Below are 16056 nucleotides of genomic sequence, written 5' to 3' on the forward strand. Positions count from 1 at the left end.
ACAATTACCTGACACTTTAAAACACAGCCAGAAAAAGCTGTTACCTGAGGAAGAGCATAAAATATTTAATGTCTAATAAAAGGCATCTTCTTCTGGGCTAAAAGTGGTTACATGAGTGTTACACAAAATGAGAGCACATGCAGTTTGTAATGATTAACCTTCAAGCATTCATTCTGGTAAGTGAGGCATAAAACCGACTTGCTGAAACGTATCTCTGAGCAGAGGAGTAGAGGAGTCATTAGTGTCGTAGAAAAGTAGGATATCTCAGTCAAACTGAGATTTTTTTTTATCAATATGGAAGGTTTTATGTAGCCTACCATCTGCTTAACGACGGTAAAGACGCCTCTTCAATTGTCCTCACATGAGCCAATCTGTGTGGCTTAAATTTAAGTCCAAAGTGCGGTGACACAAAACATATAACATTATGGCATGCAATGGCAGTTATGCCTTGCACAGTTCACAGTTTGCATATTCCCTTTTTGACAGATGTTTCATATATGCGACTTTGTATGTCCTTTAAAGCGAGATAACTTCTGAAAAATGAAAAAACAGATTCTCCATTGTACGGATAAAAAAAACTGAATTCATAAACATGAAAACACCCCTTACATGGTCTGGTCTGACCAGTAAGGAACTAATGGCTGCAGTGGGTGCCAGTCAGCAAGATTTACAGTCTCACTTTAAAGGACACAACTTAGCTATTACAGACATCAACAACACAAATGCAAAATAAAATAAAATACTGCATTAATTTGCTTGAGTAAAGTTAAAAAATTAAGATGAGGTTTTGAGCATTTTGAGTGAAGCAGTTTCACATTTGTCCTGTAACGCCGTGTTAAATTGTTAAATTCTTGCCTCATATTTTGTTGCAGAAAAGCTTTTCCTTAACAAACAGCCTTTTCATGCAGCGTCCCTCCAATTAATTCATGAAGCTTGTCTTACAAGCAAATTGGAGCACAGGCTAATCGTGTTTGTTTAGCTTTACATTTCCTTCTTGCTACACCCAAACAAAGTAGGCAATTTCATCCAGATCTACAGGATAGTCTGTGAGGTGCAGCGGCTCCTTGATATCAAATCTCTCCCCCTTGTAGCTTCTCCAATGGCCAGCAGGGAGGTAGATGTCGCGCTCTTGCTTTCCAGGCTCTAATACTGGGGCTACCATGAGGTCATCCCCAATCAGAAACTGGGAGTCGATTTTATAGGCTGTCTCGTCACCTGTGGCAATCCACCACAGGGGCCGTATGATTGGGTCCCCGGTGTCCAGCACCTCGCCAGCCAGCTCCAGGACCCGTGGCGCCACAATGCTCACATGGAGGGCTGTGTATTTCCGAGCAATTTCAACCACCTCGTTGTCGTATTCCCACGGTGGAATAGAAAACTGCATGGAGGGCATGAAGGCTGACAGCTCCAGCCAGCGGATATAGAGTTCTCGATCGGGTAATACACGATTTCCATCTGTGCGGTTCAGATAGGCATTCCCTCCGATCATGTCTGGTAAGATGAACTGATAGCCGAGGATGCTGATGGTGAGCACTGTGGGAATAAGAGATTTGAGACCCAACTCGTAGCCCCACACAGAGTCTCTGTCAATTGGTCTGAAGAAGCAGGATATGTTCTGGGACTGGTAGCCACTGCGCAGCTCAGCTCTATCATTGTAGGGAATGGCCATTTCTGTGTAACGTCTCGTGAAAAAACTTGGGTCCCGAATGGGGGTTCTGGTGCTAAATTTCCATGGTAAGTAGTTGGTCTCCCCTGCATCAAATTTAAAAGATGACACTCCGTACCTGGTGCGCAGCGAACGAAGCTGGGCGGAAAACCAATCACGGGCTTCTGGATTGGTGAAGTCCAAAATGCCGCCAATGCCGTTCCACCAGCGCACCAAGGCCGGCAGCCGGCCCGTGGGCTCCCGGACAAACAGCCCCCTCTCTACACAAGTATGGAAGTTTTCCGAGTCGTAGTTAACAAAAGGGTGAATCCAGAGTGACACCAGAAATCCATCTGATTTTAGCTTTTGGAACATGGCCGAGGCGTTGGGGAACTTTGCTGTGTCAAACTCAAATTCTCCGTAGCGGCGGGTGTAGCGGTCATCGAGTTCCAGGTGGCTACAATTAAACTTATACTTGTGGATGTTGGCGGCATAGGTCAGGAGTTTCTCTTGGTCAATGTCAGTCTTGTGTAGCGCCCAAGTCGACCATATGGGATGGCGAAACATGACTTTGGCAGGCACTTTGTTCGGCTTGTTGAAGTATCTGCGGACCATGTACTTGTGGATGGATGTCACGTCCGAGCCCACGCACACTCGGTAGCTAAGCTCGGCACACGGTACCTCTCCTGGGTTTGGCTTGAAGGGGCTGTCATTGTATCTTGCCTGGAAGGACATGGTCTTCTCTGTGTCATTCCAGCCCAGGTGGAAGGGCACAGAATTATTTATCTTAATGGCCGTGGCGTTAGATGAAAGCCAATAACTCTCCAAAATCCCACCGAATTCATTGCGGTTTGAGTAGATATCACTAGTAACAAAGGGTTTGGGAGCTTGTTGGCCACTAATAGAAATAGGCCAGTGCTGAATTGCTGACACTGCACCGCCATACCAGTGAGCAAACTTATATGTCATTGCATGCTCAACAGGAATGTCAGGAACCAGTTCCTCCCAGCGCACACGGTAGCACTGTACCGTGTCTTTGGGTCGCACGGTCTCAATGAAGAAGTTCAGGTTTCTGTCAGTGGTGCGTCCACAACTCAGCAACTCCCCTTCTTTGGAGCATGAATCCAAATCCAGCGTACCGGACCTGCCAAGATTTAAACACAGTTACAGTCTCAAGCAGAGTCTCAGCAGATTCCTCACATATCTGTTAAATAACTCAAATGACATCAATTTAATTATTTTTTTTCTCCTTGTGATTATGTGTGTGTATTGTCTGAACTCTAAGTAAGTGGAGTGTGTACTCCTTGTCTGCTAATGATAGTGTTTCTGTATACTTGGGCTGCATTGTTGTCAAGTGCTGTGCTCTGTTTTTTTTTTTTAACATCTTGTTTTGTTTTTCATCTGAACTTATTCAAAGTTATATTCACATTGTAAAGTTTACACTGCTGTAATTATTTCCTGTAATATGCTGCCAGGAGAACGCCACTCTTCAAGCCCCTGGAGGGTTTTCAGCCAATTATTCTTCACATTCACTTGCAAATTATATATTGTATCTTTTTAAATTTTTTCATATGTGAAAATAAAGGGAGAGAAAAAAAAGAATGTATCCGACATAAAATTATAAAGACAAAAGTAAAGAAAAAAATACTGACCTGAAGTCCATTCTGAAAACAATAGAGCCTCCCTGGTTGCGGATAATGTAGCCATCTTTATTCAGATCCAGCAGCTGAGTCTTAAGCAGCTCAGCTTTGCGCAGAGAGGCTATGTAATAACACCACGCAGTCACTGCTGCAATCACCAGCACCAGGCCGATTACTCCAGCTCCGACTAAGGGTCGAGTGTCTTTGCTGTGTTTCTGCTTGGGGATAACATCTGTAATTGTGCCTCCCGCTCCTCCCGGTACGACTTGGTACATGACTTGTGCTGTTCAGCGGGCAAATCTGAGAGTCGCTGCTCTAAAGATGACAGAAATGTTTTCCAGGGAATCCTGTTTGTTGCACTCTGGCCTCGTCGTTATGTCTGTCTGCCTGCCTGCCTGTCATGAGAGAGAGATAACAGACTTTAATAAAAAAAAAAGTTAGAGCCACATTATTTACTCTTCTCATATCAGCACTGGTTTAAAGGGAATAAGATGTGCTCTGAATAAAATGATGACTACAAAAGGGCTACGTGTACAGTACCTTCCCATTTCTGGTTAGTCACGTAATATAGACCCAAAAATCACTTGACTATCTGAGGAATCCTGGGAAATAGCCCCAACCAGATCAGCAGTTCAAAGCCTCCAGTTCAAAGCCTTCTTTACATTTAAAGCATTGTCTTACATGTGCTGCATTGCTGCACAAAGTGATTTCACAGCACTTAGAGGTATTACGCTGTCAGGATGTAAACTTTAAAGATGTGTCTGAGATTTAACTAAACAAATCTACTGCCAATTATCCGTAAGAGGATAAAGTGGATGTTCCCAGCAGTGATTCTAACATATGAGTTCGATTGCGAGAAGACTCATTTGTATGTGAGGAAGTAGTGGAGCAGAAAAGGGGGATTTTGGCCTCAGAGCTCTGCCAACGCCACGAAGGAGAGGAAAGAATACTAAACTTTGTGCTCCCTTGGGCCAGTCTCACCAAAACTGGAGGTGACCTGGTTCATTTGAGCCAAAAATTGGACATTTTGTCAACTGTGCACAAAACACGTGTGTGTATTCCTATCGCATTTAGACCAAACTGTCCCTCCCAGCAGGGATACAGCAGAAAAACGTACGGGTAATTAACGGGTTGATGTTGGTTATTGTGGCTTTATCTAATCAGAATAGATTAGATTAAGGTGCACAGCAGATCCTCTCCAGATTCCCCGTTTGCTGACTAGTCCAAACTGCAATTGACCCTCGAGGTCTGACTTGACAGCAAGGGTCGATTAAAAAAAATGCTTGCTATTAATTAGCAATCTAATTGACTAATTCTGTGTTCAACCACCCTTGGTATAGATTTCCCCGTACAACAGGAGTGATAACATAAGCCCATCATTAATTAACAGAGAACTAACCGTTGGTTCCTTGGAGATCCACTCCAAGGAAGGCTGCTGAAGGGAAACTGACCCCGAAAGTCAGGAGAGGATTTACTGTACATCAGGCCGGCTCTATAAATATTTATATTTGTCTTTTTTAATGGAAAAATGCAAGGACAGGTGTAAGAACTTAACCTATGACAATCTACGATCACATCAGGCTGCAACAACAACAGTTATTTACATTATTGATCAATCTTGATGATTATTTTCTTGATTCATAGACAGAAAAGTGTAGCGAAAAAGTGAAAAACGCAAATTTCCCACAGCCCAAAGTAATCTGTTTAGATGTTTGGATCTTATCCATCCAACCAAAACCCAAAGATACACAGTTTACTATCACACGTGACAAAAAACATCAAATCCTGACACCTGAGGAGCTGCAGCCTGAGAGTGTTTGACATTTTTGCTTGAAAAATGACTTAAAATGATTAATCTACTATCAAAACAACTGCAAATTAATTTACTGTGGATTGACAAATCAATTAATCATTGCAGCTCTAAGGCAAATATTTACATATTTCTTATCTGGAACCAGAGTGGACATTTTTTCTAAACTCGCTTTAACATAAACTTTTCTAATTCTTACGACTACAACATACACAAACACTTTTTTTTTTACACAAACATGTTTTTCACTCATGTTCTGGCTTTTCTGAGCAACAAACCTTGAGCTCTTTAAATCTTTAAACACGTTTTGTTTGTTTTTTCTCATTGAAACAGCTTGAAAAGACAGAAACTCTTCAGACAGTTGAGTTTCTCAGTGTGTGAGTGATATTGTGACCAGAGGGCTTCACCTCTGCCATTTCAGCCGATTCACTATCTCCTATCTACTGACATGAGGAAAAATAAACACACAAGAGCTGAATCAGCCAGAAATGAAGTGTGAGAAAGACTCACTAACCCCAAAGTGTGTGGGTGTGTGTGTGTGTGTGACAAACTGAACTTCCCAAAACTTAATTAGTTAGTTTAATAGAACTCCCTACATGTACATTTTATTTCATTAAAGATAAACACACGTCTACAGGACAATAATCGTGCAGGAAACACTGTGGTCTTAGCTGACATGCCCTCAGCCTGTACATACAGTAGCCTACAGTCGGAGAGCTGCTGCTGTGAGTGGTGCAAGAAAGTTAACGGAGGGAGAATAACACGGAGGGAAGAAAAACAGCTTGGAATTATCATTTAAAGTGAGTCCTGCTTTATTGTCGGCTGAGGGTTTAAAATAGTTTTTGCCTACCGAGCAGTGGCAGCCCCCTCTGAAGCTCCGGGCGCAACTTGTTTGTCACAGAAGAGGACCGAGAGGCATCAGATCAGGGCATGTTGCTGCGTATCCGCCTTGTCGGCGCGCACTGCACCATGGGAAATGTAGTCCAGTCGGAGGGAGCAGAACTCCTTTTTTTTCTTTTTTTTTATTTACTCAGTTATTTTTCTCACGCTTACACAGTTTTTGATGCACGATTTGACCAAATCACACCGATTGAAAAACTTTACACAGCACACAGGTCGTATTAAGAAAGAGACAAATAAGAAGTAAATACAGGAATCAGCAAAGTTGGGGGAAAAAAATATTAATATTATAAAGGGGAAGTGAGATCTTCCTGAGTTTTGCAATCAGCTAGCATGCTGGTATATTTTTCCATTTTATGGTATCACTAGAAAGCACTTATAATAAGTCTGTAATGGCTCTAATTAAAGTTTTGATTATTTCCTCCAAACATGCAAGAATTCCTGCATCACATGTAGAAAGTGATCTCTCTAATAGCAGGGAATCATTGTGAGGTCTTAGACTGACACAGATGTGGACACATGTTGCCTCGTGCCCTTCCTGTAAGAAGATCTTTGCTCCTGATTTAGTGGTCGTGGTGAGAGTGCAGCCAACAGTTTCATTATTCATTCTTACACCATGTCTCACTGGGTTAATTTGGAGAGAATTAAACAATAGCCAAGTTAACGATCCCTCATTCTGCAGGGGAACCCCCGGGGCGCCCTCGGGGGCCTCTTCTGCTCCCCACTTTGGAAGCCGGCGCTCTGATAGTCCTAACGGAGGCACTCAGACACAAACTCTGGGTGTATGATGTAGTGTCCAGCTTGGTAGGGCTTCACCACATGGAAGCAGCTGTAGCACCTGCTGTTGGGAGACCATCGGAGCAAAAATTAGACCTACTCATTAACAGAAAGACATCTTTTCATCAAGACAATATTTTTACTAAATGAAGCTCAATATGCACCTATAATCCAGGCTGCCGTTGGAGCGAGACCTCCGTGGAAGGTGGTGCTGAGCTGGCAGCAGGTGGCTGGTTTGGGGTCTCGACCGAAGCTGAGCACCTACATGCTGCCTGTCAAAAACAATGTCATTTTCTATTTTTCCCATAAATAAAACAATACATGACCACGCAATAAACTTATCCAGTGTTTTCAGGGTTTAAAGGTCACAAGAAGAGCTCAGAGGTCATCCGCTCACCTGCGTTGCTGCGCTGAGAGCGGATGGTCATTCCCCTGATAATCCGTTCTAGTGCAAAGAAAATCAGTTAGACTCAATGTTTATTCGGAGCTATCTTTGACTATAAGTTAAACTGATCAGCTGCTACCGTGCTGGGTTCTTTAAAGCTGCGTGGGGCTTCAGTCCAGGCCAAGCAGGAGGCCCAGCCAGCTGTAGTTCCTGCAGCCTGTCAGCAGAGAGCAGAGCTGGCACTGCGGATGGGTGGACGGGGGGCATGTGGTCTGGTTTGCCTGCGTCCACTGTGTTTACACGGTTGTCAGGACAAGTCGTAACTGGACTGTGGAATGATAAATGTCTGACAGGGGGGAAGAGGGGGCGGCCGGTGTCCACGGGGGGTGAGGGGTGTGGTGGTGTGCGGCGTGACCTGTAGTTGGTCTGAAGACTCCGTGGAAACAGAAAATCCTGGCGAGGAAAGCAAAAGAGGGACGTGTATAGTTAGAAATAGAAGAAGAAGTAAAAGATAAGGGGAAGAAGAAACTGGATATCACTGACACAGATAATCTTTCCTTCCACCAGCTTAAACGTCCCTCTTTACATGTTCTGCATGAAGCATGTCAAATTTAATATGGCGTACTTTTTATTCTCAGCGTCCAGGATTATTGCTGTCACATTTCTCTCAGTACTCTCAGAATGCAAAGGCTTTAAAATACTACTTGTATTTCTTTCCTCTATCATCAATATCAATGATAATACGCTTAAAACTGTGAATAAGTGAATAAATGAGCAAACTGTACATTTCGTATACATTAACGTCACATCTCTTGTGCCATCATCAGGTTGTTGTTTTTTTCCCTTTACAGTAGAGTGACTGTACTCTCCTCTTAGCTCTGTTTACTCCACGTCTGGATGAATAAATAGGCATGAAGGAAGTACTGAATAATAAATGGGATACAGCTTTCACCAAGCTCAGGGAAATGTAAACAACCAGCCACCAATTAGTGTAAGACACCTTAGTCTGGCTCAATGAAGAACAATAAAGCGAGCGCCAATAATAACCGACACAATTAGTCTTGTATGACCAGAAATGCAACGCCTGGAAATGTAATGTTGTGTAAAATGACTTCAGTAACATTATTTGCTAAATTGCATCAAATGAAGGAGTACCACTTCCATGCATTTATTAGTTCTGGAGACTAATTTTCTCAAGAAATTCTACATCTCTTTGCTCAATCATGGAGAAACACTCTGTGCTTTTAAACCTCTACAGTCCAAGTGGCTGTGCCTCTTACCGGCCGGGGCTGGGGGTTGTTCCTGCGGTGAGCAGAGGTGGGTCGAAGCTGTTCTCGTTTGGCTCTTCCGGGGGAGGCAAACTGCTCTTTGTACATGGTCATGTAGAGCTGGGGAGCCATCTTCTCTCACTGTCTCACTTATTCTCCAGCGCTTACCTTCAGTCCAACTGAAAGTCATGAACATCTTTCTCCTCCCCTGTCACCTGCTGGCTCCTCCCTTTTCCTCATACCTGCCCATCTGCTCTTTTAATTCCATTTTTTTAAGATTTGTTTGAATATGTCTGTTTTTTTTTCTGCTTAGATTGTTGCTGCTCCATTTTGCTGATATATATGACTGTTTTTGTTTATATATCACAACAAAGTGTTTATCTTGTGCATGCATCAGGAGCTATAAATCCTGCTTGGATCCTTGTCGACGAATAAACAGATGGTAAAAACGTGTTGTTTAACTTGTCGCTATTGTGATGAATCTATGCTGGAGGTAAAGGCAGGTTAAGAGCATCCTTGCTGAACCTGAACAACTCTTTGTTGCTACCTGAGCGCTCCGCCACTAATCCTGCTAAGCCCCTGGCCCCCTGCTGAGACACACATACCTGGGGTCACTTACCATGACCTTCCCCCTCGAAAACCCAGCACTGACCTCAAACAGATGCTAAGCTCCCAGCTGTTTAGCTGCCTTGTAGTTAAAACAGAATCAGTCTTATCAGATCTGCAGAATTGGAACAAACCATGGGAGGGATGGGATTTCTACGAATCTTTCACCACCACCCAGGGTCACCTCTATTCACTGTCAGCATACCACATGAGCATCAATAATTCACCAAGCGCTGTAGGGTGCCTTTGTGTCTCCACTGCTCTCTCTCTGAGTTATCTGTGACAGGAACTGGCTGCTCATCTCTCTGCAGTGGCTGGGCCTTGTCTGACAGCCATGTTAAGCCCAGTCAAATCCATGTCAACAGATGCAGAGCGGAGGACATGGGGAATCATAGTAATGATGTGGCAGGAACGTCCTTCACGGGGGCTCCAATCAAATCCAATCTCTAGTTTGAGTTCTCTTTTTCAGTACACTCTGACATGAGGCAAATCCCATCTCTTCCCACTTCTTCCTTTATTTATTTTGTGAACAACAAATGCCCGTCTGTTCATTTAAGAAGCGCTTCACAGAACAATGGATTTATGTAAAATGAAAGGTACAAAAATCTTTATAACAATATACATTTCAAAGCAAATGTAAACTCTGGAAGTTGTGCATACGATCACTTTCAGAAGATCCTCAATGCAATGCTTTAATGTTCTGCACCACCAGTGAAGCCGAAGTCCAGCATCTGCAATGCAGACTTCAAAGCCCATGTCATGGGCTCAATATTCAGAGTCTTATTCACTGGTGCTTGGATTTCACTGCTCCTTTGAGCTTTGCGTAGAGATAACCAAAATTCTGTGGGAGAGAATAGACAGATACAGTAAGAAAACAAGCCAAGTGTGCTGTAAAAGTATGGTGCTATGCTGTTTGCAATATGAACGGATGATCTAAAAGGATATTTTAACAGACCTGAATGGCATAGTAAACAATCCCCAAATAAGCAGCGATGCAGCCGCCAAGGAAGAGATCAAAGGCTGCAGGCTTCACTCTGAAAGACAAAGTGTGTGTCAGTCTACGAGAGTCTCGTTGAAATTACCAAATGCACAAAAAGCAAATGACGTCAGATTTTTACCTGTACATCACTATCGGTTGGTCCATTTGATCAAAAAAGGTGATATCAGGCTCCCTGCACGAAGAAAGATAGATAATCAGCACCGATATTGCTCCCCCTGTTTCCCCCTGCAGTACAACTGAGAGCAATCACAGTATCTGTTTTCTTCTGCCGCCAAATGTTACCTCTTGTCCTGTCGGAAGGTGTGTCTGTAAACTTGCTGCAGGTAACGTCTGAACTCCTGCTCCAGTGAGTTCACCAGCAGGATGTGACTGGGCTCCTTATCCAGAAGCTGGGTGGCCCGAGGCACAGACGCCAGGACTGACATCAGGCTGGATATACGACCGTCCTGAAAGTCCTGCAGCCAGAATTTACATGTGGATTCACGGAGAGAAAAATGCATTAAGCTAAAAGTTATTGTATGCTGAGGAGTCCTAATTTCAATTTCAATCACCAGTTGAAATAAATCTTTTAATAACTTTGACATCAAGCTGTTCCTAATTGCTTTCTGCATATTATCTGTTTCAACTCAAAATATATTCAAATAAATGGTTTTATTCAAATGCTCTCAATCTTCAAAATGAATCAAATGAACAAGCTGAGGTTTATTGTGCAGACAGGCCTATGACACAAATACTGCAGTGCTTATAAACTAACACCAGAGGTCAGCACTTGTCTTTGCACATTAACCAGCAACTCACCAAATGGCCCTTGAAAACCTGCACTTCTTTAGGAGAACCCTTGTGGAAGAAATCAAAGATTGATCATGCATTAAACTTCTGGTGAAAGGAAATAGAACGAATGATCACAGTTTCTGTATCTGGATGCTGTTTTTATGCGTTTAATCACCTTGTCAGAGAGATTGTACATGTAACGTGCCAGTGCTTCTGCTATGATGACGCCATTACGCTTCAGTTTCCTGAAGTCCACTTGTGATCTGTGAGAGGATACAAAGACATCTTTTCATATCATCTCATAGTAATAAAGACCTTCAAGCAGCTCGTGATGATCATAAACAGAATTAAGAGCCTACATTGTGTCCAGCATGGAGCCACGGAGCTCAGATCTGGAGTCTTCCAGGTGAGACAGAGTGAAACTTGGTATCCTGCGCAGGCTGTAGCGCTCATGCTCCCAGGCTACTGTGGACTCCCCAAGGTTGATCTTCTTATGGACCAATCCCACCTTCACCCAGGGAAATCTGGAAGAAGCCACCTGGAGGAGGGATCACAAATTTAAGGCCACGAGGACTGTGATAGACCCTCTCTATATTGTGGACCAAGCAGTAAAGTCTGTTACCTCCTCCAGCTGTTGAATGAAAGAGTGCATGGGAGTGTCGGGTTTAGGAGGGCGGGACACGTGCATGTACAGTTCATCACTGTTGGCCATCGTGTCCAAACACAGAACAAATGCCACATTGTCGTGGAGAAGGCTGGACTCTGGAGAGGAAACGTTTGGATGATATAAATCAAACTGGGCCGCTCACGTTCAGATGTGTTAGCACTTTAACGACACAGCGTTGGTCCTGAAGCCCAAACACTCACCAGCATGATCCAGGTTCTCTTCAATCCATCTCTTTGTGCCAAGGAAGTTGTATTTTCCTCCTCCGGTTAAGGAGAACATTAAATGATATCTAAAAAACAAAAAAAGAGAACAGTCACAGCATTTCATCTGTAATACACACATACAGCTGTATGTTTTTTACCTGTAAACACAAAAGTAGCCAGTTGCTCAGATAATGACTGTACATCAGATAATAACTTGTATTCCCAGCAGTATCCACCAAAACAGATGGTGACGGTGTTAAAGCTGTCTCGAGAAAAGACAACAGCCAAGTTTGGGATTTTACTTTTCTGACCATTATTCACCCATAATAACGAAGCATATTCTCATACTGTGGCTTTTTGAGCTGACAATATTAGCAATTCTGGACACATGGATATATACAGATCATACAGATTTGGATCCTCTGTTTTTAATACCTGTCATCATAATCTCTGTGCTATTGATTTTATTTTTTTACGTATTTTTTTGTGAAAAAAAAACTATTCTTATTCGTATTCTATTTAATAATGAATTAATTATAATTATTATTGTTGTTGTTAAATTGTAAAATAGCATCTGTATGATACATAATATACATAACAGTCCTCACGGTGGTCTGGTGCTTGGGCTGCTGAAAAGCTTCTGGAAGAGACGAGCCAACTCTAGCAGGATGGTGACCCCACTGCCGTTAGAGTCCGCTCCATATGACAGCCACTGTGTTACACACAAATACAAACACATGCAGGAGCAGTATTATACTGCGAGCACTGACATTTTAATCGACATGAGGGGAAAGGATTAAACTATTCAACAGGGTTTTATGTGACTCACCGGTGCCAGCCCATAGGAATCATAGTGGGCAGTGATGACGATAGTGGGAATGTCCTCCCCTGTCCCAGGAAGCACTCCCTGGAATAAACAGCAGAAGTTAATACAGTGAAGAGCTGAGGACCAATCACAAGTAAAACTAAGCAGGTTTGACTGAAATAATAGCATCAATCAAGTGTGCGTTGAGTTTTGAGCTCCATACTTACCTCCAGTGTGACTATGGTGGTGTCAGTGCCGGCCTTAATAGGGACATTGTTGCTCACTAAGATCTGAAAGGCCGTAGCTGTGACCATACTTCGGAGGACTGCCAAAAATGGAAACACGCAAACCTCAGAGATCTCTTCATATTTTTCAACAGACGCAGCTCTGCCTTACTGTATAATGCAATTCTACACCCATATATCCTCTTGCTTCTCTCACCTCTGATGAATATAGATGAGGTCCGGGTGGCTGCAGCTTGCTTGACCTCCTCATACATGAAAAGCAGCTGCTCATCCTCAGGTACCACATACACAGGCATGAGGGTCTCCTTCTGCAAGGCCTCACTCTCACTCACCATGAAGGACTGAGAGGGAAAAAGGGGACTGCTGAAACAATTGTTTCTGATAAAACATACAGACATCTGCTTTGTGTTCTGTGGTGAGGTAAAACTGTTTCACACGGCACAAATCATTCATGTTTTTCCATCATAATACTTCAGCAAGCTGTTACCTGAGGCACTAAGATATCATTTTCAGAAACTGCATCCTTGATAATGTCTGATGGATCAGAAAAGGTGCTGTAATCTGTTTTGCTTGTTGCCTTACAGCATGTCCTGGAGCACAAAGGTGTGTCTGGCTCACTTGTTACCTGTACGGCGTCGTGTGGGATGCTGGAGATGTTTTTGGGCAGCAGGATCAGGATGGCAGCAGCGTTCTGCCTCTGGGCCTGGAGGTATTTCTCCGTGGTGAAGTCCTGAACCTTCATGATGACACAGCGGCGGGTCAGCACCGGCTCGTCTGCTGAGCGGGCCTCCGCCACCACAATGGCTCCACGACAACCTCAGCAGACAAAAGAAAAACGGGGGAAACATGAACACAGATATCTACTCAAATTCATAATGAAAGCTTTATTTACATTTTGATTATAACATGTTATTCTGCTCAGAAATAGAAAGTATATTTACTCAAGTACTGTACTTCTAATTTTGAGATGCTACAGAAGACTTTTACTTTTACCTGACAGCTGTAGTTTAAAATGTGGGTGTTGACATTTTGCATGCAGACATAATCACTTTATGAGACAGGATATATTGCTATAAATGAGACACCAGTTAGCTACAATGTTAAAATCCAACCAAATAATACTGTATCTATAATATTTTACTCTAAAAGGGTGAGCTGTGTGTTGTACTCAGATCCTTTATTTAGGTAAAAGTACCAATGCAACAATGTAAAAATATTCAAAATAGGTAACATAGGTAAAAGTACAGGAGGTGTAGCTCTCTGAATTTACCATGCTTCTCTTGCACCAAGTTGTACTGTTGCATCCTGTAGGCTGTGAACTCATAGGAGGACACAGCAGGAAGAGCCGAGCCGTGCAGACGCTGCACACACAGCAGCAGCAGCAGAGCAGCAGCTGCACTCAGCAACATGATGACGTGTCCTGCCTCGGTTCTGTTACGGCCTCAATCTATGAGCGAAAGCTGACGACACCACAAGCTTCAGATCAGACATTCAAACATACGTGTGCATCTACAATGTTAAAGGGGGAAAAAAGTTCATTTTAAAGGAAAACATATTTTGTTTCACTTTGGTTATTCTGACACTTTCAGAAGTAAATTTAAAAAAAGTGACATTTGGTTATTTCCAAACAGCTGTTTAAGTGTACCTTTATTTTGTTGCAGTAGGTTAGTTGCTTAAAGATTGTTTACAGTATAGTTTTAATCTAATAATAGTGGTGTTACAGTGCATTAAAGGTGAATAAAGACACTTAAGGCAATTAAAAGTATGTAAAGGTAAAAAAGAAACAGGACGTGACCCTAAATATGCTTTTGTGAGTCAAGTCAATTAATTTAAAGAACTCAGAGACACTCCCAGACTAAAATAGGAATAAATGGGCTGCACATGCTTATATTATTTCAGTACTAATATTTGTTTCCTAATTAGAGATATCTTTGACATCTTCATCAGGAAAAGGTGGCTGAAGATGGGCCACCCATTGTCTTGTACCAGAGCACCATAGTCTCAGATAAGCTGGACGTCTATAAGGAGGCTCCCGTAGTTTACAATCATATCAGTAACCATGAAGTCGACTATGTTCTACCAGCATCATTCTGGGAGTGGGACTGTTCCTCACCTGTCTCCCAGCAGTCCTGTCTCATGAGCCTTCTCGCTGCGTCTTCCTCAACTCCAGTGCTACTCCTCGCAGCGTGGACTCAAACTAGCTCCTGGGTCTCGAGGCGTCTCCTGTAGGTAAGCTGCCATTCACCATCTGCTCCCAAGGGATCAACTCAAGGCTAATCGCAAATACCCAACCCCCCACCTCTCACACACTCACTACTCCTCCATCTATGTATCTATCCATCCATCCATCCCCATACTCTCCCTCCTGGCTGCAATGTTGCACTCATTCATTTCATCACCAGCAGAGAGCCTGTGTGGGAGGCAGGCAAACGGTTTCTTACAGCAGTTATTTGTTTCATCTCCTGCAGGGAGAACAGCTTGATGCCGTCTGAAGAGCTGGTGGATTGGAGCTATTGAGAACTGGCTTCACTCCCTCCCCAGTCGCTCTTTCAATCTATAGGTGAAACATAACATTGAGAAGAAAAAAAAAGAAACACATGGCACTATCAGACTTCAGATATCTAATATTTATTTTTTTGATATGTTGCACTATACACAGAACTTTAACACTGTTAAAATCTAAATGGAACCAGTTCACAATCATCATAATATGCACCTGACAAAATAAAAAGCATCCGTCTGCATACGAATTATTTCCCATTCTTGATAAATAAATTAAAGACGCACAACTGCAAATAAATAGCTTCTGTTACGACGCATTACTTTAGTCCCCAAGTGAGGCGACATTGGCCAGAAGTAGTGCACTCAATAGAAGACGACTCTGACGACTTGTTTGTGAATCTATTCAGTTGATGTTAATGATAGAACCAAAAAAAATAAAAAAAATAAGCACCATAGTCAATCAGTCAGTCCTTCAGTGTTAATGGTAACTGTACACAGCTACTGCTCCGACACACACACATCAGCTAATAGCCGCATTAGTGACATATTACCTGACCTACTGCACTGTTCATCTTTTTTTCTACTTAATGCAAATCATTTAAGTATCTACACACATGGCACCTTAGTTGCAAATGAAATGTAATCTTTTTATATGCTTCTTTACTTTTATAACTTAAATTCTGCACCAGGTATATCAATGATAAGACAAAGGAGATACAGGTTACAGGTTAACAGAGTTAACATTTTGTCTTCTGTTTCCCTGTAGGTTTCAGTTCTGTTTACTCTCCACACACGGTATTATTCTTGCAGATCTGGCAACGCTCCAAACAAC

General features: G+C 42.7%; 2 protein-coding genes across 2 annotated transcripts; both read right to left on the bottom strand.

The window, feature by feature from the left end:
* Positions 1-975: 975 nt before the first annotated feature.
* Positions 976-3596, bottom strand: myorg (myogenesis regulating glycosidase). Its single transcript, XM_070838784.1, has 2 exons — positions 3298-3596; positions 976-2789 (listed from the first exon to the last, which is right to left on the bottom strand). The coding sequence occupies exons 1-2, from the start codon at positions 3558-3560 to the stop codon at positions 998-1000; spliced, it is 2055 nt and encodes a 684-aa protein (XP_070694885.1). The 5' UTR covers positions 3561-3596; the 3' UTR covers positions 976-997.
* A 6219-nt stretch (positions 3597-9815) lies between these two features.
* Positions 9816-14131, bottom strand: LOC139218560 (BOS complex subunit ncln). The gene is made up of 15 exons (XM_070850174.1): positions 13993-14131; positions 13348-13538; positions 12919-13063; positions 12705-12802; positions 12502-12579; positions 12281-12384; positions 11670-11758; positions 11425-11564; positions 11162-11340; positions 10978-11065; positions 10830-10868; positions 10314-10486; positions 10150-10203; positions 9987-10065; positions 9816-9872 (listed from the first exon to the last, which is right to left on the bottom strand). Exons 1-15 carry the CDS (start codon positions 14129-14131, stop codon positions 9816-9818), a joined length of 1653 nt encoding a protein of 550 aa, XP_070706275.1.
* Between the last annotated feature and the right edge of the window lie 1925 nt (positions 14132-16056).

This window comes from Pempheris klunzingeri, chromosome 2 (genome assembly GCF_042242105.1).
Source record: "Pempheris klunzingeri isolate RE-2024b chromosome 2, fPemKlu1.hap1, whole genome shotgun sequence".
Lineage (NCBI taxonomy): Eukaryota > Metazoa > Chordata > Actinopteri > Acropomatiformes > Pempheridae > Pempheris > Pempheris klunzingeri.